The sequence below is a fragment of the Hippocampus comes genome, unplaced genomic scaffold (assembly GCF_001891065.2).
Source record: "Hippocampus comes isolate QL1 unplaced genomic scaffold, H_comes_QL1_v1.1 scaffold55, whole genome shotgun sequence".
NCBI lineage: Eukaryota > Metazoa > Chordata > Actinopteri > Syngnathiformes > Syngnathidae > Hippocampus > Hippocampus comes.
The window spans coordinates 833,923-856,781 of record NW_017806170.1 but is presented as its reverse complement, the minus strand read 5'-3'; the positions used below and the strand labels follow the sequence as shown (position 1 = coordinate 856,781).

The 22,859-nt window shown below is 44.0% G+C and overlaps 1 protein-coding gene across 2 annotated transcripts in view; it reads right to left on the bottom strand.

The window, feature by feature from the left end:
* grik5 (glutamate receptor, ionotropic, kainate 5) overlaps nucleotides 1-22,859 on the bottom strand; it is a 107,580-nt gene that overhangs the window by 6,208 nt on the left and 78,513 nt on the right. For both annotated transcript variants that reach the window (XM_019896041.1, XM_019896042.1), the window contains 9 exons: nucleotides 20,553-20,711; nucleotides 19,177-19,329; nucleotides 16,479-16,583; nucleotides 13,029-13,136; nucleotides 6,639-6,842; nucleotides 4,555-4,668; nucleotides 3,168-3,277; nucleotides 2,885-3,058; nucleotides 752-917 (listed from right to left, as the gene is read on the bottom strand). In XM_019896041.1, coding sequence (XP_019751600.1) covers nucleotides 752-917; nucleotides 2,885-3,058; nucleotides 3,168-3,277; nucleotides 4,555-4,668; nucleotides 6,639-6,842; nucleotides 13,029-13,136; nucleotides 16,479-16,583; nucleotides 19,177-19,329; nucleotides 20,553-20,711 — 1,293 coding nt within the window. The remainder of the gene's footprint in view (nucleotides 1-751; nucleotides 918-2,884; nucleotides 3,059-3,167; nucleotides 3,278-4,554; nucleotides 4,669-6,638; nucleotides 6,843-13,028; nucleotides 13,137-16,478; nucleotides 16,584-19,176; nucleotides 19,330-20,552; nucleotides 20,712-22,859) is intronic.

Below are 22,859 nucleotides of genomic sequence, written 5' to 3'. Positions count from 1 at the left end.
TGTGTTTGTTGTCTTTTGCTTTGCTTAATTCTTGCACAATCTCCGTGAGGGATGAAGGAAGGCATTATCGCACGTCACCGAAATATAACTACGCGGGTGACAACAGAAGCATTGTGAATCGGCAAAAGGACTAAAGGACACGCGGGCTCAGATAGGCAAAGACATGAAGCGATAAGAAAAGACGCGCGCGCGGCTGAAAAATCCAGTGCGAATAATAACGTGGTGACATCAGTGCCGACTAGACGGGCGGGGGCAAGAAAAAGCGGGGTGACTCGAGGGAAGACATTATTCGGCGGTGGCGTCGGGTCGATGCATCATCAGCTGCGCTACGGGTGGGCGGGGCTTGCTGGGAGCGCACCTCATTCAGGGCTTTTTTTTCTCCCCCCCTCAACTGCAACCGAAAGATCAACAAGACCAAGGGAATACAAACGCTCACAAACTGGCTAATGGCCATTCCCTCACAAATAAACAAATACGCTCACCTACTCACATTCCCATATGTAAACGCACCTACACGGAAAAACACAACATACGCGCACGCACGCTCGAGTTACACAAACACAGATGCCAACACAGATGCCCCGAGGCGCTCTTGTAAGCAAACAAAAGCCACCTAAATGCATGCCACAGCCAACGGAGATGAAGTGGCAGATGTGAGGACAAACATTAAGACAAAAATGCGTCACGGCGCATTAGACAAAAGCGCCAAGAGAGTAACAAACACAACAAAACCCAAAACCCCCGCACGTACCATGAAGAAAGTCATGGTGCTCCCGCCGTGGATGGTCCCGTACTCGATGTTGGTCTGGTCGGCCAAGTCGTCGGGGGACTCGATGGGGGCTTCCATCCTCTGCACGGTCAGGAAAGCGGCCAGGTTGGCCGTGTAGGACGAGATGATGATGAGGGTGAACGCCCACCTGGACGGCGGGGCGAGAGCAACGGCAATCAGGGTGCGCAAAGTGGCTAATTTGCGTCCTTTGAAATCTCTCCGGGAGGACGCAATTGTGCATCTGTCGCCGATGGTGGAAAGCTCTTCAAAAGCCGTTTGTTTATTGTATCCGCTGTGACCTCCCACTTGATTTCCCTTGGCTTTTTTTATTTTTTATTTTTTTTGTCAACTGAGCGTTCTTTTACCACCTCTCGTTGTGGCGCCCCGGCGCACAACAGCCGTCTGCCGTTGCAAGTGTGGCGCCGTTTACACAAAGTCGCGACACATTTCCGATGCTGCGTTACATTCGGTGCAGTACTTTGTAGCATGTGTGACGCTAACATCGAGAGCACTCTTGGCGACCATAGTAGTTCACAGGTGTCAAATTTGAAGCCCGGGGCTCAGATCTGGCCCCGCCAGATCGTTTCATGGGACGCACAAAAGCAAATGATGCGCATCGACGTCATGCTTCCTGATCAAATACCGCAAATTGCCGTCAGTTTTGAAAACCTTAAGCTATTGCAAACATTTTTTTGTGACCACTCCGCCTTTCACAATCAACGCCACAATATTTAAACAAAGAGTTTACTGGCCTCTGAATTCAAAGCGAGCTACGATGTGGCCGGCGACAAAAATGAGTCTGACGACCTTGGAAGTATTTGAATCCAGTTAAGACCATTGAGGCCAAGGGAGTATAAGAACAGGTGTCGTTTGGTATTGGTATTGGTATTGGTATCATTTCTGGTATCGCTTATATAGTTCAATTGAGAATATCCAGTCTTTGGGCAGTTACCGTTAGTAATAGCGAGCGTTAAAGGGACAGGGGGAAAATTCCCCAGAATTTCTGAATGTCAAAATGCGCATCAGTCACTCTCGTGGACAGTATTCAAAAACAGTTTTCTTCTAAGGCTAGAATTTTGCTGGCAAGGCTGTGGTTCAGTCACTACAATGGTTGCTAGCGTGCCATTCCGGTGGGAGTGGTACACTCCCACTGCCGTGATAATTGTGTCGTGTGTCTGCGTGTGTAGTGTAGTGGAACTTGATGTCAACTTTGACATCAAAGCCTACAGGATATTAAATGGCTTTTGAACAGATGTCCACCGGAGTGACTGATGTGCATGCGTGACCCCAACACTCACGCATAGAAGAAAACAGCTTCCAATTAGCTGTCCACTTCAGTAACTGGTGTGGAAAAAAAAGGAAAAAAAGATGAATAGCTGTCTACTGTAGTGTACTGTCGTCATTAAAAATCTTTTTTTTTCATCTAGGTACCCTTCAACACTGATTGGCTGCCTTATTGTGAGTTGTATGGCATCAATTTCCGGTGCCCGAGTTCCTCCATCGCATCTCCTGTCTTTGTCCCAAACATCTGTTTCAGCTCCAGGCATTGATTAGCTCAGCACATAACTTCCAGTCCTTCTACAGCCTCAGGAATGCCCTCGGATGAGTTTTGCTCTGAGCGTGTATTTATCTGTTCGTCCTGAATCTTGCGGCAAGGGAAGAGAACTGAGCCGCACGTCCGCCGAAATACGAAATTTATATGATCTGCTCTCACAATCTAATCCTGGTCCTCGAGTTTGTTTGGAGGATTGGCGGATTAATAATTCATGGTACAGGAAGAGGAACAATCTTTTAATATCCCACAAGGGGAAATTTGATTTTACACCCCGTTTGCAATTTACATGTCATCAAAATGCGCGCGTTTATTCAGAGGACTAATGATATGCACCCGAGTAGTTGCCTTGTGTGAGCAGCCTTGTGCGAGTGACTTTGTCAGTTTTGTTCTGTCTCGCATATCATAATAAAACCCTCACGAAACATCCAACTAAGCTCAATATTCAATCAGGCATCAGAAGCGGACTGATATCAAGCTTCTTTTTCATTTGACAGCATCCTCTGATCTAAGACCCCGGTTGTTAGCTTATGTTTGCGTGGTGCCCTGATGAAAAGACTCACCACACTCCACTGACGCATCTGGTGGACAAGGCCCTGGGCATGATTTCGGATCCCTGCTGCATGAAGCCGCCGACGGGGAACCACAAGCTGTTGCCCAACGTGTACTGGTTCTCCAGCATGTCCCGGCGCTCTCGCAGACACGGGTGAGGGTTGTACCACTCGTAAGGGCTCAGCCTGGTAGAGAGAACGCAAGTCACGACGGGAGTCCGCCGTTTGATCGATAGACGCAACCGGGCTAAATGCACCGGCAAGTGACCGGCACTAATGTAATGCAGTGAGTGACCTTGCAGCCAGGAAGAGCACGCAGCTCACAGCCAGATAGGCGAGCAGCATGAAGAGCCATACGGCCGGCGAGAAAGGGTCCAGGAAGGAGAAGTAACCTGGCTTACGACCCTGAAGAGGAAATGGAATCCACGTGGGACAGACAGACGGCAAGGTACAAAAAGAGGTCAGGTCACTGCAGTTTGAGAGAAAACTCCCAGCATGCAACACAGCGGGGCGCTACCATGTTCGACGCCTCCATGCATACGTGCTCCGTTTCGCAGTGTCTACGGCTCCAAAGCTCATTAGAGATGTAAAGCTGCTAAGTCAGAGCGTTACACAGCGTGGGACTTTTCAGGCCGAATTACGCTTGCTGTAGCAATAGCGCAGCACTCAAATTGATTAAAAAAAAAAAAAAAGATCTTATGTATGGCAAATTGAAAAGACAAAACCAAAACCCGACCAGAATAAAGTCGGTGAAAGACAAAAAAAAAAAACGGAACTGTGCAGAGGCGGGTTTGGACCGATGCTGGTCACAGAAAAGGGAAGGCTGCGCCACAGTGGGAATGGCGCAGACTTTTCCCGTGTTATCTGCCGTGTTAATGTCGCCCAGTGACTTGAAAAACACAATACAATTCACAGGGTTTTTTTGCCCACCGTTCACATATTTATGAATGAAATACTAGTACGGCGCGTTAGATCAGTTGTCTACCCTGCAACCTCACTTCGAGGTGATCAGTTTCTGCCACCAAATTGTCCCTTTGCCCGGCACATCTCCAAGACACTCCTGCTGCTGTGCTGGCCCGACCAGTGTGGTGGCGACTGCTCTGCCAAATTGGCAAACGCTTAGCGAGCCTCGCAATGATACAAAAATAAGGATCTGCCAGTTTTTGCGTGACTGCGCTGATGCAGAGGCTGGAATGTTCCAAGAAAAACGGAATATAATCTAATATTCTAGATATGCACATGCATCATTTACAAGACAGAGATGTGCTTTGACTAGAATAGAAAAGAAAAAAAAATTGACAAATTATGTCCTTGTAAAATTGTGACTCGTTGCTCATGTCTTTACACTGCAGTGTGACTCTACTCCTCTTTTGTCATTGCCAAAACCTCAACATAAACATTTATGTTCACAATGAACACAACATGCATATATTGGACATTTCACAACTTTGAATTGCCTGAAGAGACCCCTGTTACCAAAACAGGAAATCGGGATGGGAGCCATTTAAAAACAAAACAAAACAAAAAAAAATAAAACGGTAAGCTGCCTTCTGTTTTCTCTGGCCTATAATCTTTCAAAAGGCTAAAAAGCATGGCCCAAAAAAATAATATAAAATAAAATAAAAATTAAAAAAAAGAAATAATAAATCCAGGATGAGACGTGCCCCTAAAAAAATCCTTACCAGATGAACCCTGTACAGGATGCTGATCCCCAAGGTCATAAAGGGCTTGGAGAAGTCGATCACCTTCTCGCGCTCTGACGTGATGGTGAAGCCCGCCACGGCCAGGTCGGCTTTCTACGGGGACGGATGAAAATAGATCAACTATGGAGGATGGAGAGCAAGCATTGAAGCAACACAAGTATTTCAGGTGGGTGCAAAAACAAGAACCGCACGCACTTGATGGCAGAGGCAGAGCAGCCACAAGTGCTCGAATGCACTCGAATAGGCATTTGGAGAAAAAAAAAAAATTCTATCCATCAACTAAAATGAGGCTAATTGTGAGGAAGCACAGGCTTGGCAGGTTTTTCCACCTCTGTAGCCCCTCTTGCATGCTTTCTCCCCCACCCTCCTCCTCCATTAGAAGCTAATTGATGAACATGGGTCGCTAATTAGAGCTGAGTGATCAGGCAGTACTGGCGTCGGTTGATGGTAGCGCGTGGAGCGCTGGCGGGAGCGCCAGAGTGGCAGACCCCACAGGGGGGGGGGGGGACAGCAGTCTGGTAATTGAAGTGCACCGGCGTAAGGTAATTAAGCAGAACAGGCCGATTGGGCGCTCTTATTAACCCGCCGAGAGCACCCCAAAAATGGCTTCCAAGGGGTGAACGTGGTGGGGTGAAATATATTATTTAAAAAAAAAAAAAACGACATGGGCAATTTTGGGCCATGTAAGCGCTGACTTTGAAGGAACTATTAAGTCAGCGTGTGTCCCAGATAAGCCCCCCCTCCCTTGCCCCTCTTCAGACCCCCCCGACCCACAGAGGAAGGAAGGAACAGCAGAGTTTTTGTGTGTGTGTGTGTGTGTGTGTGTGTGTGTGTGTGTGTGTGTGTGATCAACTCCTTATGCATACAGTGAAGAAAAAAAATAACATCAAATGAAGAAGCGATGCTCCACAAGGGCACTGTGTCGATTTGGTTTTCAAGACCTTTTGCAAAGTGAATTCAGAGATTTGGTCACAGCAGATATTGGAAGCTGGCTGTTGTTTACCTTGACGCCTGCTAGCATGTCGCGCAAAATGAAGTGGAGGATATAAACTTGCAGGGGTGTCAAACTCATTTTTGTCGCGAGCCACATTGGAGTTACGGCTTCCCCGAGAGGGCCGTTACGACAGCGAAACCGAATACATGTTTCATCAGGAAATCGTATTATTACTTGGACACAATAAATTGATGGATAACTAGCTTTGAAATCAGTCAACTATTTGTTGAGTGTAAACAGGGTAACAAAATTATTACAAAATTTATTTATTACACGTGACAATTTGACATCCTTGTACAAATTTTAGCAAGGACCATGGAAGTTGACACACATGATTTGCTTTCCCGGGCCACATAATATGACGTGGAGGGCCAGATCTGGCCCCCGGGCCTTGATTTGACACCTGTGATATAGTGCATGATACAGTTTGGGTTTATGGATTGGATCTGGCGGGTACTAACAAAAACTATCTCGTACCAATTCACAAAGTTTAGCTTATATCGGGCTTCATATGCATCCAGTGGATTGGATCTGACCATTCCAAGTTAGTACCTGAACGAAATCTTCCGAGGGACTTCAACCAATCGCCACCAATTTAGAAACAGGTAAACTAGACAGATGGGCGATGCGAAATGCGCTAATTGGGAGTTTTTACTGTTCCATGAAACTATCGATCAACATGTCACCATGAAACACAAAACGCTTAGAACTTGTCTTCTCAAGCTCCGATGTTGAGCAAAAAAATGCGACGAAAGAAGAAAGTTCCACTTTAAGGAGATCCATCCATCACATTCCATAACCTGTCACTGCGCCATCTAGTTATTATATGACACTCATTCCAAAATCTTGGTCGACAGCCCAGCCACAGACAGGCACATTTGTTTGTTAGCCGGTTTGCTGCAATTCTCTACTCGCTGCACTGCATAACAATGAAGCTGTTCTGAAAATTTATAGCTACTTCCGTTGCTTTATTTATCGCTAGACTGTGGCCGGGCATTGTAAAAATGGTTTCCGAATCCAAACAGAGACCGACCGTTGTCTTTAGCGATTCCGCTGGACAAGGACTCACCCTGTTTATAAGCTCTCCCACCATGCCCGTCCAGGAGCCGTTGGGCTCGGGGGCGCCGTACAGCCCGTCATCCACCAGCTTGAGCTTGAAGGAGAACTTGAGGATGTCCGCCAGTTCCCTCAACATGTCCACGCAGAAGCCCTCATACTGGTCGTTGCCCTGGAAATCCTGGTAGTTGTCTTTGCGCATCACATACGGGTTTTCCTGAATAGAAGAGAAAGGCAGGCAATGTGAAGGGGTTGCGTCCAACTGGTGAAGGGGCAAATACCGGCCGGGAACGGGTCATTTAATCATGATGATGTTAACTGAGGCCAGAGCGTGCCATTTTGCGTTTAATTTGTTCCGTGATCATACCCAAAACAATGGCAAATCAGCTTTCCCCATTGAAACAAATAGAAAAGTCATTAATCTGTTCCGGACGTTTTTTTTTTTTAATAAAGGAAAAATAGTCCTGGATAAAATTGTCTGTTACAAAAACAGACTAATGACATAATTAAACAGAATGTAATGAATGAAACAGTTTGCGCAACTTGATTCAATGCTGTAATCCAATTTATTGAGCTGCTCCTTGCGCTGTGCCTGCCTTGGCCATTTGGGTGGTAGTTAATACAATCATGCAGACAAACAAAGAAAAATAGCACTACTTCTACGACTACTCTAAGTGACACAGTAAGATGCAATGACGTTAGTAAATTTACATAGAGGATAAAGAATATATGCCAGTGAACATTGTTATATCTGTCTCTTTGAGTTGCTCCATCATAATGTGACCCGTTACTGCTCCTGTAATCGCGCCGCATGTTAAAACGGCCTCGCAAATGTTCTTCCTGCAAATGTTATCACTTGCGCAGCGTCTCTGACAGGCATCCTACACTTGTATCCTGGAGAAAGTCAAATCAACGTTTGTTCGTGTTTATTTGACTCCCTGACGAAAATAAGATGGGAGTTTATTTAGAGGGGAAAGCCGCAACTTTCACACAGTTGGCACACAAATGCTCTTTGTTGTGCGGCGTCTGCGTCTCATCACATCAAACTCCTCTGGGCTTGTTTTTCTTCGTTCCCCTCTTGTTTAGAATGACTGCGGGTTCCTCGGCAGCTACTTTCCCTATTCGACTTCCACTTGGGAACGGTTTTGTGTAATCCTCCAGAGAGACAGAAACGAGAGCTCGTGGAAGCTCCCACATCGCATTACAGTCTCTTCCAAATTCAAAAATCTTTTTTGGGGTATATTTGACCCCAAAAAAAGTTACTTTCTAGGCTTGTGATGCTACAAGCTGTATCTACTGTTAGACTAGGCGAAACGATTTAAGTCACACACTACCACAGTTCACTGCATAGCGAAATGCTAATTGTTGCTAAAGACTGTCACAAATTCTTTCTCTGAATAGTTCAACTGTGCCCTTCGAATTCCTCAACTATTTTGTTCATACTACTACTATTTGAAAACAAATACTGGTGTTGTGTTGAATAATCAGTTACTTGAAGGTTTACAACACGCAGACACTGATGCTATTCATTAGCCTAGCCTGTCTATGGTTGGTTAGCATTAAGCTAAACAGTCCAAATTAAAACAAGTGTATGTTGTTGGTCTGAATATACAGTACAATGTGTGTGTTTGACAGTCAACTTCAAAAGGGAGAAGCAAATAAACAGCTTGAGAACTCTTTTGGAAGAATTGCTCAGCATTTTTCCAGTTTATGCCCGCAAGTCAAAGCAAAAAGAATGACTGCTTCCATCTTTAAAAGCTCACACCTCAAGACATCACTGGATTTTAAAAATGCTTTCTTTTCTTTTTAAACTCTGGTCTTTTCGTGAAATATTTTTTGAACCCAGAATCTCCCAACTGCGAGGCTATTGTGCTAACCACCAATTCACCGTGCTGCCATTTTCTTTCATATAAAATGCGTTGATAAGCCTTGGAAATAACTGTTCTGATAACGCAGTCAAGTTTTAAACCGCTGCAAAGTAAAACCACAACAATCTTCTTCTTCTTCTCCTTTCGGCTTGTCCCTTTTTAGGGGTTGCCACAGCGAGTCATTAATTTCCATCAAAACAGACTAATGACATAATTAAACAGAATGTAATGAATGAAACAGTTTGCGCAACTTGATTCAATGCTGTAATCCAATTTATTGAGCTGCTCCTTGCGCTGTGCCTGCCTTGGCCATTTGGGTGGTAGTTAATACAATCATGCAGACAAACAAAGAAAAATAGCACTACTTCTACGACTACTCTAAGTGACACAGTAAGATGCAATGACGTTAGTAAATTTACATAGAGGATAAAGAATATATGCCAGTGAACATTGTTATATCTGTCTCTTTGAGTTGCTCCATCATAATGTGACCCGTTACTGCTCCTGTAATCGCGCCGCATGTTAAAACGGCCTCGCAAATGTTCTTCCTGCAAATGTTATCACTTGCGCAGCGTCTCTGACAGGCATCCTACACTTGTATCCTGGAGAAAGTCAAATCAACGTTTGTTCGTGTTTATTTGACTCCCTGACGAAAATAAGATGGGAGTTTATTTAGAGGGGAAAGCCGCAACTTTCACACAGTTGGCACACAAATGCTCTTTGTTGTGCGGCGTCTGCGTCTCATCACATCAAACTCCTCTGGGCTTGTTTTTCTTCGTTCCCCTCTTGTTTAGAATGACTGCGGGTTCCTCGGCAGCTACTTTCCCTATTCGACTTCCACTTGGGAACGGTTTTGTGTAATCCTCCAGAGAGACAGAAACGAGAGCTCGTGGAAGCTCCCACATCGCATTACAGTCTCTTCCAAATTCAAAAATCTTTTTTGGGGTATATTTGACCCCAAAAAAAGTTACTTTCTAGGCTTGTGATGCTACAAGCTGTATCTACTGTTAGACTAGGCGAAACGATTTAAGTCACACACTACCACAGTTCACTGCATAGCGAAATGCTAATTGTTGCTAAAGACTGTCACAAATTCTTTCTCTGAATAGTTCAACTGTGCCCTTCGAATTCCTCAACTATTTTGTTCATACTACTACTATTTGAAAACAAATACTGGTGTTGTGTTGAATAATCAGTTACTTGAAGGTTTACAACACGCAGACACTGATGCTATTCATTAGCCTAGCCTGTCTATGGTTGGTTAGCATTAAGCTAAACAGTCCAAATTAAAACAAGTGTATGTTGTTGGTCTGAATATACAGTACAATGTGTGTGTTTGACAGTCAACTTCAAAAGGGAGAAGCAAATAAACAGCTTGAGAACTCTTTTGGAAGAATTGCTCAGCATTTTTCCAGTTTATGCCCGCAAGTCAAAGCAAAAAGAATGACTGCTTCCATCTTTAAAAGCTCACACCTCAAGACATCACTGGATTTTAAAAATGCTTTCTTTTCTTTTTAAACTCTGGTCTTTTCGTGAAATATTTTTTGAACCCAGAATCTCCCAACTGCGAGGCTATTGTGCTAACCACCAATTCACCGTGCTGCCATTTTCTTTCATATAAAATGCGTTGATAAGCCTTGGAAATAACTGTTCTGATAACGCAGTCAAGTTTTAAACCGCTGCAAAGTAAAACCACAACAATACAAATCCAAATTCATACGACTTGCAATTATTCCATTTGGGAATGCAGCAGATTTGATACAGCTCGTGTCGTCCTCCAGTGACCCCCAACAAATATTTTTTTCAAGCTCAAGGGCCGATGAATCTGATGATGTAGTGGTGTGCATTTGCAAGATATGTCTGGAGCTTGTCGGGTCGCCGCAGACAACATTTGCATCTCTCTCCCATGAGATCCTCACAGTCTGACTCGATTCCAATCGCCAATTAGCCTTTTGTTTTGTTTTGTTTTGTTTTTTTTTAAGGAAAGAAAATGGCAGCGCTGATGCATTCTGGCTGCAAATGCGAGCTAAAACATCAATTCCTTTCCATTCCAAACAGGTAGTAGTCTTTTCCGCAGTGAGAGGACAAGCTGCGGGAGAACACGTATAGCAAAACAAGGACAAAGAGCTAGCCTCAACATTTGGATGAAATTATTTTAAATGTGTGTGTGTGTGTGTGTGTGTGTGTGCGTTTTTTTTTTCTTTCTTTCTTAAGTGTTGTATTCTCAACACGCACTTCACACTCCGAATCGAGGGCAAGAGGTACCGCTGGGAATGGTCGGAATTCATCTGAATGAGCGCTGCCGGAGTAACTCTGGCGCAGACCGTAAAGGACGCACACTGCAGTGGCAAACGTCACCGAAGGTAGCTGCACCCCTGTCAACACCGCGGCTCCCCGGCGAGAGCTGTTCAAAGTGCGGTTACAGTGATCACAGTGCTTTGTAAGCACATTACAAAACACGCTATCAAAGCACTCTGTCTGCCACGCATCGCAAGTGCAAGCCAAAGCTTTCCAGGGAGCATTTGATTTAATGCGGCAACAACAAGACACTTTTTTTTTCCCCCCTAAATCCATGGCTACTATAAACTATGGTAGGCAAGGTCTCTTTCATACAGCGCGGTCTTCCTAGGGAACATGCATAAGCACGACTGAGCTTATGTGAGGTGTGAGTGTGAGCGTGGATGGTTGGTTGTCTCTGCGTGCCCTGTGATTGGCTGGCAACCGTTTCAGGGTGTCTTCCCCCCCACTGACCGAAGATGGCTGGGATCGGCTCCAGCACCCCCCGCGACCCTTGTGAGGATAAAGCGGATCGGAAAATGGATGTATGGATGGATTTTCCTTCAGTTCCTCCTAATCCCAAATTGTACGAGTCGATCAGTAGCGTAGCTAAGCAACGGAGGGGACTCCCGGGCGGTACATTTTGTTCCTGAGCAAGGTCGCGGCGACGGTTAGCTTCCCATGGTTCGTCGTCATGAAGGACTTTTCACTATGTGGGGAAAATCTGGTCATTATAATGAAGTTTAAGCAAAATCGGCAAATGAAAAATGAATTTTGTGAAATCGAGACTTTGAAATGTGAACGTTAATAGGGGTGGAAACGTAAGCAAAGCAAAAAAAAAAGCATTTTTCGTGCAATTTGACCATCATTTTGAGAGGCAAACGAATTGGCTCTCCGTTGGCATGGAATACACTGGCAAGAAACGTTGCCAATAAAGCGAGCAAACGGACGTTGCCACACTTTTACATCGGGACAGCTGCTTGTACAATGAGAGCTAGTAAGCTACATTTACTTTCTGAAAGCACAAATGATGTGGTTGTGCGTGTGTGTGTGTGTGTGCGTGTGTGTGCGTGTGTGTGTGTGTGTGTGTGTGTGTGTGCGTGCGCGCGTATGCTGTTGACTTTTCATATCTGCTCTACTTGACACAAAGTGGGTGTCTTGCTAGGTGGGTGTACTGAGGCGTTGAATGTACCGTCACTCTTTTATTCCTGTAAGCATTTCTCAGTACAGTATTTCCAGTTCTCAGAACTGAGCTTTTTTTATCGGGCATTTCATTCGGACAAAAGTGGAAGGGGGTGGGGGTGGGTGTTTCAGTCAGGCCACTGGATAAGACATGATTTGAGAATGAAAAATAAGAGCACATGTGAGATTGTAAACGAACTGTGACAAAATGACAATCAGAATGGATTTGATTCTATTCAATTTATGACGGAAAATTGACGTGCCAATAACAAGTCGGGTCTCATCAAGGATAATAAACCACAAAGTCACTCTTTTGTTCGCTGCCTAGTAACCAAAACCTGTCTGTGAGAAAGCCCATCTCAATTCTGCAGGACTGCGGAATGTGACTGTGGGGCTAAATTGGAGCTTTTCTGCCCATAACTTGAAAGGTAGGCTGGGAGAAGATCCAAAGCCACTAGCGGGTGTCAATCCGAGCCAGGATCCAGAGAAGCACGATCATGTCAAAACCAAAAAATTGCATTTGCAATTGACGTTGTCGACACATTGGGAGGGGGTGGCGGGGGGGGGGGGGGGGGAACGTGTTCGTGCAGCTCAGTGGTGCGGTTGCGAAGTTCTGCCTCCGTGAGTGAAAATACTTTCTTCACACTCTGGGCTAGTCGTAGTTTTCTTGCAACCCCGAAGCTGTGCCCCAAGTTGCTACGGTAACAAAAGCTGTACTCACCTTCTATAAGGAGCACAGCAGGGGCTCTTTTCCATGACATGCGACCACCCCTTCAGAACAGGCTAATTTTAGTGAGGCTTCTATTATCATTTGTTCCCCACATCCACGAAACAATCACAAGGGGAATGTTGTAGAATATTACTCTGTCAATATTGTCAGTTCCGATAACGCTAGCGGAAGCCGTAAGTGAAAAGCATAAAAGACACCACACACACACACACACACACACACACACACACACACACACACACACACACACACACACACACACACACACACACACACACACACACACAGAAACAAACACACCGCGCACGCTTTGTCGCAGCCCCCTTGAAGCAAGGTGCGACCTTACCAGAATGGTGGTGACGATGAGGGTCTTGTTGGCGAGCGTCTCCGACACGTTAATATCCAGGCTGGTGGAGTTCATTGCCAGGGTGTTGTTGGAGTACCAGATGCCAATCTAACCGGTGGAGATTTGGGAGAGAGAAAACGTCCTTCAAGCTTCATCAGCAAACCGACGCTCGCCCCCCCCCAGAGAAATATGATTCAGTTGTAGAAGGTTACAGCCACCATATCAATGTGACACCGAGAAATCATTGAAAATAAATTAAGGGGACGTTCGCACGCAGGGGAGCAAAGTGAGGACAAAGAGATTTAAGGTTCTGTGAGCGTCAAGCTGGCTGGTGTTCTAGGAACATGAACATATTGGATAGAAAAATTGCAGTGGTCGGATGTAAGCAAGCAACTCCAACTCTGGTCCCTGTATTTGAGTCGAAATTCCCTTCGGGCGTTTGCACTTTGCTAGAGTATTTCTGTTTCTGACCACTTTTTCACTTGCTACACTTGGAAACGGACGCCAGTCCTTTCAAGTCCCGACTTTGCCAAAATGGGGCATGTGATTCGAGGAACACGAATCAGTGGCTGTGAACAAGGATGACAAAATATTTGGAGAAGCAAGATTTATTCCAGCAATTCCATCGATGGCCTCAATTGAGAGAATTGTTTGACATGAATGATTTGCGGAAAGTGCATTGACTTGTGCTAGCCCGAAAAATTCCCCACTAGCTTCTCATCTGGTGTTCACATTTTTTTTTCTGTTGTTATCATGACGTTAATTGAACATTTTTGGGAAAAAAAAGTAACTCTTCACTCCTCGCTCCTCCATCTTTTTGTGCGTGAAATGCACGCGCTCACAGCGTACAACGGGGCTCTCCAAACGCGGCCGCACCGGCCGACGAGATGAACGTGCCGAAAGGTCGGACTGTGGTGTGATTTGCGAATCTTGTCGAATGTGTAACATCATTAGTAGCCTTTGTTGACTCTCTTGGGCTATTAAACAGAGAACCTTTGCAATGCTAACCACTTTGTCAGCCATCATAAACAGTACGCGCGCATCGCTTTAATTGACCCCAATGGGGGGCCTCCGCCGAACATGCGGCAATGCGGTATTCTTTCATTCCAAACAAATCAATTCATGGGCTGCAATATCTTTCTCGCCACTAGCGTCTTTCGGCGTATTTCACTTTTATGTGACACTCAAGTCACTTAAGTACATAAGTGTGCCATTACAATCTAACTGGCTGCGGCGGTGTGCAACGGCGTTGAACAAAAGCCATTGTTTTTGCGATAGATCAGCCGGTCATTCCACGATTCCTTGCAAAAAAAAAAAAAAAAAAAAAAGAAAAATCATAAAAAATGAAAAACCCAGTTTTTCGTTCCGTTCATCCCACTCTGACATTTCATCCTGCCGCCGAGCTGGAACGTTAATTGTGACAAGTGAGACGCCAAATTAAAGAACAGCGGCGCTTTATCAGCTGGCATTTGGCGCTAAACGCGGGGGCGCCGCGTAAATGAGCGGCCCCATCGAGCGGGAGAGAAAAGTGGCCTCATCCGGTCAATGAAGCGCGGCACCCGTGTGAGCGCTCGGGCTTCATTTAATCCCGCCTATGAAAGGACACGGCTGGTCAGTTTGGCGGCACGCTGGTTTGACAAATATATTTTGGGCTCCGGGCCAGCAGATCAAATATTACCACCCCAAAAAAACAAGCCTCTTTTGTTGAAGGTCATGGGGATTATCTCTTTAAAAGCACACACACACACACACACACACACACACACACACACACACACACACACACACACACACACAATACAAAAACATTCACACCAGTCGAGGAGTGGATGATGATTATTCTGATTTATTAGCCAACCCTGAATGCGGCTCCAGCTCATCCACAGCTCCCTAAAGTCGTTAGTGAAATGAAGAAACTGCAGGGAATCGTTACAAAAGTGTTGCATGATTAAAAAAAAAAAATTTAAAAAAAAAGCCCCTTGTTGTAATGAAATTGCCTTAGCGATGGCCTTTTGTCCAGACAGAAGTGAGATGGTTCAAAGGCAGACTTAAAATTGCTTCCTTTCTTCACCGATATTATTCTGAGGCCAAATAATGGCAAATTTCATCCTGGTCAATATTTATGTCTCATAGGCGCTGCGGACTCCCCTTGGAATTTTCTGAAAATTCAGCCTGTGAGCCGGTTTCACTTGGAAACAGAAATTTTGGAGGCATGTCGATCATGAGTGGACTCACAAAAAAGTCTCACGCGGCCATGTCTGGAAATTTGGACAATGTTGGTTGAAGCAGCCACTTGAAGATCATCTTGGCCATTTACAGGCATCCTTCAATGTCAAACTTGCGAAAGATTTGATTCAATTGGTTAATAAATATTTCATTTCGACTGACGTCTTTCTTTATTTTTCCAAATAACACAAACACGTAACATTAAAATCAAACAGTTTTTTTTTGTTCCGTTGGAATTTACTCAATTTCATCAAGTAGATGCACAAAGTCAAATATTCGGGATCTAGATTTTTTTTTTTTTTGTAGATTACATCTCAATTTAAAAAAATGTTCTGCTTCCAGATGATTTGATTTTGCACAACCACTTAAGGGAATAAAACGGAGTAAATTCAACATCCCATATTTTTTTTTCAGTGTAACATCTATACTGTGCCCCACAAAAAAAAAAAAAAAAAAAAAAAAAAATCACCTTAACCAGTTCAAACAAATATTCTAATTGCCAATTATTTTGCTATATTTCACATTGTCGCTTGATAATAAGCCTTTTTAGTTCCAGTTGACAACTGACTACACGCTCCAGACGGGAGAAAATGATGAAACACCGAAGAAAATGGCATTTTTGGTTTACTACAGGTCGATAATTACAGTTTGGCTTTAATTTCATGAATACAAGGAAGACTCCAATAGATAGACTATTTTATTTGAAAGTAAGCTTCAACCAAGTGTCTTTATTTTCTTTTTTAAGAGTTCAAAACCTTTTTGTTGCACGCAGAAATACCATTTTGCATTCCCTGCATTCCCTGCATACATACATACATACATACCTCTCTCTCTCTCTCTCTCTCTCTCTCTCTCTCTCTCTCTCTCTCTCTCTCCCTCTCTCTCTCTCTCTCTCGCTCTCTCTCGCTCTCTCTCTCTCTCTTTCTCTCTCTCTCTCTCTCTCTCTCTCTATAGGCAAAACGATAGTTTTTTCATATATACCCGTATAATAAAAAAAAAAAATCTGTCAAAAGGGCTTTTGTGGCACCCTGTGTGTGTTCTTTTTTTTTTTTTCTTTCAATTAACGGCTCAAAGTATTTAAGGTTGCCGACCCTTATACATATCGCAACTCCCGTCGCATTTTGGAAAGTACACAGGTGACCTGCAAATTCCCGCCAAAGAGCCGGCGGTGCACAGTGACCTGATGGCGGCGTGTCCCAAAAAAAAAAAAAAAAGCAGTCTGACCTCCTTGTGGCCTCCTCGGTGTTTCTCCAGGATCCGCAGGGTATAGTTGGTCCTCTGACCTTTGCTGTTGAACTCAACGTGCCCCGTCAGGCCGTCGTACTCCACCTGGCAGAAACAACACCATGAGGGAGGAAAGGAAAGGAAAACCAAGAAAATGTCGTCATTCTTTCAGCCACTGGTGAAAATACGGCATTTTTTTGCTAGTTTTTTAAAAGTTTATATTTAATACAGAGCAGTGATTTAATTTTACGTAGTAATTTTTTTATAAAGGGAAATAAAAAATAGGCAGGCGCAACATTCGCCCCCTTGATTTTATTTTTCATTGATCAATATAGTAGAAATGCATGCACACCCTGAATTCTGCCTAGCAACAAGTGGCAAGAATGTGATGAAACCAGGAAAATGAATTTTGGAGCCTTTTCCTTTTATTTATTTTAGGGATGTGAACAAGAAAAAAAACTTGAATTGTAAACATTGTATGACTGCACAATTAAAGCAAATGAATCGTTAAAAGCTATTTTTCTCCAATTTTGTTTTTCACTGACGAATGTGGCACAATTACCTTTATTGCTCAAACTCTGCCGAGCAACATGGGGAGAAATGAAAAAATTGAAGTCAAGTAGAAATGGAAAATTACTTAAGATACTAAAGTAATTTCAGTAATGGCTTCATTTTTCACTTGAATTGTGTACGAATTCTACCCAGCAGCAGGAGACCCAATGTGACTCGATAATGAATTTTATATTTAGAAGCAATTCTTAATAGCTTGCTGTGTTCACAAGACAGCTCAAATTGTACTTTGATTCTTGTGCTATACTGGAAATGAAAAACTTAAATTGTTGTTTGGCTCCCATGTGGTCTTACACCCTCCACCCCCCAACCATACACAAACTTCTCGGATGACTGCAAATGCAGACATCATCGTGACGATCAGGATTTCAATTCACTCAGGTAAACAAGACAATGTGTTTGTCATGGCAGCTTAACACACGCATCAATATTTGCCCGCAGTACATCAATAGCTTATCAAGGGAAGAATTATCATCATCGAGGATCAATATTTTATCCCGTCCTGTGAGAATGAAAGAGTAAAGAGCAAACATGGAGCGAGGGATCCGGGACATGGATCGGCAGCTTCGATTCGACGATGACAAACAAGTAACCAGAGAAGATAGAGCGGCGCACCTCCCGCGTATGAACTTCAAAGCCGGTGAATTGTATGAGGAATGTCGAGGATGGAACTCACCGTGATGTTGACTAACATGGACAGATGTCTGGCTGGTGGGGGGGGACAGGCAATGAGGGATGGCGCTCCAGCCGCTTTGACAACACGCCGTCATTTTCTCTCTCTCACACACACACACACACACACACACACACACACACACACACACACACACACACACACACACACACACACACACACGAGGCCGAGGCCACATGCAACATGAGATGAGGATGATAATGAAGCTGCCATTCATTCTCATTAATCAGCCAGCAAGAGACAAGTGGTCACAAATCATCATAATCATGACAGCATGCAACATGTCCTCTCCAGGATTTAATAGGAGAAAAAAAATTAGGTTAGGTACAGTGGTAACTCTACTTACGAACGTCTCTTCATACGAAATTTTCGAGTTACGAAACGTCTCAACGGGAAAATATTGACTCTTGTTACGAAAGAAATTTCAAGATAGGAAAGGTAAAAATACAGGCTGGATTACCGAGCATCATCCTGGCATCTCATTGGCTCTACCGTATGTGTCTATGCGTGTAGATAGATCGGCGTGTCTATGCAGCGTCCTCGTCATTCAGCCCTCCGGCCATGAGGCGTTCCAATAGATTTACGTAAAAGTGAATCACCCAGAAAAAGTGGATCAGTTCATTACAAAACGCCAGGCCAAAACAACTTGAGAGAGAACATGGACTAAAGAGGGCAAAAAAATGATGAGAACGCAGTTAAAAGTGAAATGAGCATCATTTTTATACTTTATACTCTATTCATTGTTTTTTACATTATGTATAACTCTCAATTATTGTGCAATAATCTAATTGTAACGTATTTGTTACATATTTTGATGCATTTTTATGCTTCAGAAAACATTTATGTCGGAATTTTGGGGATGCTTGGAACCGATTAGGGCATTTACATGGAAAACGTGTCTCTACTTACAAAATTTTCTTGTTAAGAAATTTCTTCCAGAATGTATTAATTTCATAAGTGGAGGTACCACTGTACGACATTACTGTTTTCCATCTGGAAAACACGCCACAAACATGGCAGACCTTTTCTTTTTCCTCTCAAAAAAAAAAAAAAAAACAAAAAAAAAAGATTTTTTAAAATGGACACACTCATTATTGTGGAGCAAAAAAAATGCCAGGAACGCTTCTCATCTATAACCTGCTGAGATTCCACACGGTAATTTGCCAGTGACATGGTTCATGTGCTGCTTTTTTGTTTGGCGACATCGTTAAACGGGTTCCGAGTTCATGCTTTCAAACCGCCGGGTACAAGTAGCTGGTGCAGTCCTATCTGTGTTTTGCTGCAAGCTCAAAGACTTTTGAAGTTCGAAGGCGTGCGGTGCATTGATTTTCCCATCAAATCTGGCAAAATGCCCACAAGCGGAGGGTCTTTGGCGTCATCCACATGAAGCAACGCGTGTATGTCACGAGAATGCGTGTTTGCACGTGTGCGTACCATGCGCAGGTAGTTCATAAGACTGGTCCCGTGTTGCCAGATCTGAGGCGAGGTACAGCTGAGCGGCTTCACGCCGATTTCCTGGCTGCGGTTGAGTTCTCTCACCGCCCCCACCACCACGTGCACCGCATCAAACATCAGCGCTGACGACAGCTGCAGAGGCAAGAGTGGGAGTGCGTGGGGGCGGTAATTGGTTGGAGAGCGGGGAGGAAGAGGCACGTGGTCAGGGGGAGAAAATGGATAGATAGGGGGGGAGGGATACAGATGGATAGATCAATAGTTTTTTTCACATCCAAGTAAAAGACATTACGTGGCATGTTTGCATCATCGTGAAGCGCAAATGCCGTCAGTGCCTGTTCATTAGCTTTGGTTGGACTTTTTTTCCAGGTGTGTGCGAGGAAGAGGGAGTGCGCCAACTGTCAGAATATAAAAAATGGTGCCTGGGGGTGCCGAAACTTCGACTAGTATGAAATTAGTATGATTTGAATAGGCGTACTTCGTGTTGAAAAGAGCTTAAACATTTTTTATGTGTTCTAAAATGTCCATGTAAATGATTTTTTTCAATGGATTTGAAAAATGTGAAAAGTACAACTTCGCCTCTTCTACCACTCGACGGAGTCGTCCAGCTGCCTCAAGATTGGGGTCTTGATGTTTTTTTTTAAATTATTTTTAATAACCATAAAAAGTGACCATCGTTAGATCAGATACATTTGAATATGGCTGCTTTGTTGAAAGAAAAAAAAAAGTATTGCTGTCATGGTTCGGTACGAAATGAAGTGTGTCATCTATTCAGGTAAGTGCGTGCCGTAAAACTGCTTTGTGAGCTCATCGTTGCATTGCTGTCACCACTCATGGCTCAAAAACCTTGGAAAAAGAGTTTGAGAAGATGACATCATCCACTCGTTTGTATTTGTGAAGTATTGAAGCCTTTCTAACATTTTAACCAATGACATTGGAATAAAATAGCAACCTGATTTTGAGGTAAGTGTTATGATAGCAATATAAGGTATGATATCTATGCATATCTTTATTGAAAACTTTTTGAGTGATTTTTTTTTTTTGTTTTTGCTGAATTGTAAGCATGCTTGCTAGTGGCGGTAAACAGTTGGATTCCAATTGACGAATATAAACGTCCATGGCAGTGAATGAGTGAAACAAGATGCCTTCAATGGCTATAAATTGCGTTGTTTTTTTTTTTTTTTTTAACAAATGATTATTATTAATGTAAAATATTCTTCACAACACCGTTGGGAGTGTTTGGCTTGAAATTGTCGGGAAAGGCCGGTCTATATGTGCCAGCTCAAGGGCGAGGCCGTTGATTTTCCGACTTGCGAAAACCTGCAGTCGAGCGCAAACCCATTTGATGCTTCACTGACCGCTGGGCCGGGGTAGGACAGGTGACAGCCCTCGTTCCACGACAGGTTGAGGCTGCGGATGAACTCCAGGTAGAAGGGATGGGTGGTGTTGAACATGGAGAAGCCCACCACGTTGGACTGCTCGTCCACGATGTCGTCCAGCCTCATGAGAGGGAAGTCCTACGAGAAGCCAGCGAAAACTTTGAAGTGACGGCGCTGACAGTGCGCCGTGTGGCAGCGGAGGAGTAAAACAGTGCAGAGTCAAGTGTGACGAGCACGCGAGCGAGTGACAGCGTCTAATCTTAGAAGAGGCTTGACAACAAGGAGAGGAGAAGAGTGACAACTGACTGAGACGACAACTCCAATTGCTGACTCAAACTGTGTCATTATATTCTTCAACAATCTCTAGCTGTGTTATTGGTGTGACCTTACTGACAGTACTCATTTCGCTATTAGTCAAGCCAGGGGTAGGGAACTCCGGGCCGCGAGAGCCGCTGTCCTGCCTGTTTTAAGATGTCTCCCTCCTCTCAACGCATCAGATTCAATTGATCGTGATCGTTTTCAGGCTTCTGCAAAGCTTTCTGATGAGCAGATTGTTTGACTCGGGTGCGTTGGAGGAGGGAAACATTTAAACCGGGGTGGATAGAGGCCCTTGAGGACCAAGAGTTTGAGACCTGTGGTTTAGCGGTAAGGAATTAGAGTTAGCCGCTAGGCTAGGGGGTTAGGAGTAATTCCTGTCTCAACTCAACTGTATTTATAGAGCACTTTCAAACAACCACCGCTGTATACATGGACTAAGTTTCATATATACAACAATGAACAATAAAACAATAAAACACGCTCCATTGCTCCTTCTGTATTGAAGCCAGCAGAGGTTGCGCGATGGCCAAGCTAATATGCACTAGCTAACTTCGCCCATTAGCCAATATAAAGATTTGGTCTCTGCACTACTTAAGGAAACCAAATTTGAAAGATTAAGAGGAAATCAAACAAACATCATCAACATTCGGAACCATTTGCTTTTAAAAAATATATTTTTTTGGGGTCGAAAACTTCAGTTTAAGATCATAAAATTACTGTTGATACAAGTTCAGCAGATGCCGGGTACTTTCATTCAATTAATATTAAACCACCGCAACTGTTACAAATGTGACTTAAAAGCTTTCCCGTGTCCGTTTAGACAGCTTAGCAAACCCTGGAACAGATCGCCAAAAAATGGAGGTTGACCAGCAACCGGCATTTCAAACAGATCCGCCTTTTGAAGTTTATCTTTAGATGCTTGGCGGCGTAAAATCGTCATAGCTTTGCTTCTTTAATAGTGACGTTTGTGCCGCGCCGCCGCACGTCAACATCTAAATAGCATGTGAGGCACGTACGGAGGGCGTACGAGGGAGGGAATGAAAAGCGGCGGCGGAGTGAAGGCTGCATGAAGCGACACATTAATCGAAATGCTAAAAAGGAGGGGGGAGGCGTCAGCGTGGCTTGGCCCGTCCTCTGCACTTTCCCGAGTCGCGCACTTTTTCCCCCACAGCGTGCTTTGCATCGCTTTCTCCTTTTTTGTGCGCTCGTAAAGGGTCTCAGAGTTAGAAGAGAATTAGCCTTTTTATTCTCCTTGTCATGCAAAACGAAACTGGAATGGAAGCACAAGCAAGGATGTGCAAAATGCAGAAGAAACGAGTAGAAAAATAGAAATAATAAGTGAAGAGCGATGGTCTGGTCCAGAGCAATCAGTCGTGCTCCTGTCAGGTTCGATTCTGGTGAGCAATGCGAAGATATTTTGCGCCCGCGAACACCATGGTAATATTGCACTTGTGTAATTGTACATGTCAAAACTGCACTGAGGGTGTTGCACTTGTCACACGAAGTGATATGAATAACGTGAATAATACTCTCAGGAGCTATTACAGTTGACTTTAAAGTCTCTGTAGAGTGAAACCGAACAAGTCTTCTCATTTTGACACACCACACAGAAGAGTGTTGTTAACACTCCAGCTACATTTGAATGATTAACAAAACAAGTACATTAAATAAGCTTTCAGAATAGACAAAAATTCACACCCTGACTGCACTACATTCCGCTCACCAAGGAAGCATCAATCAAACATCTCGACTATGACCTGGAAAAATGACGGCAGGTCGCCTAGCATCTTATGACGATTACATGATTGATCTGTGAAAATATTCTGCTAAGAGCCTCCAGTGGCTGGACTGTATTCCACAGAGTAGATTTCCACAGAGCGACAATGAGGCACTCTAAAGCAGGCGCTCTAAAGCAGCCGCACCAGCGCAACGTCCCAGTCTACATACTGGCTGTCAAGTTGGACAAAT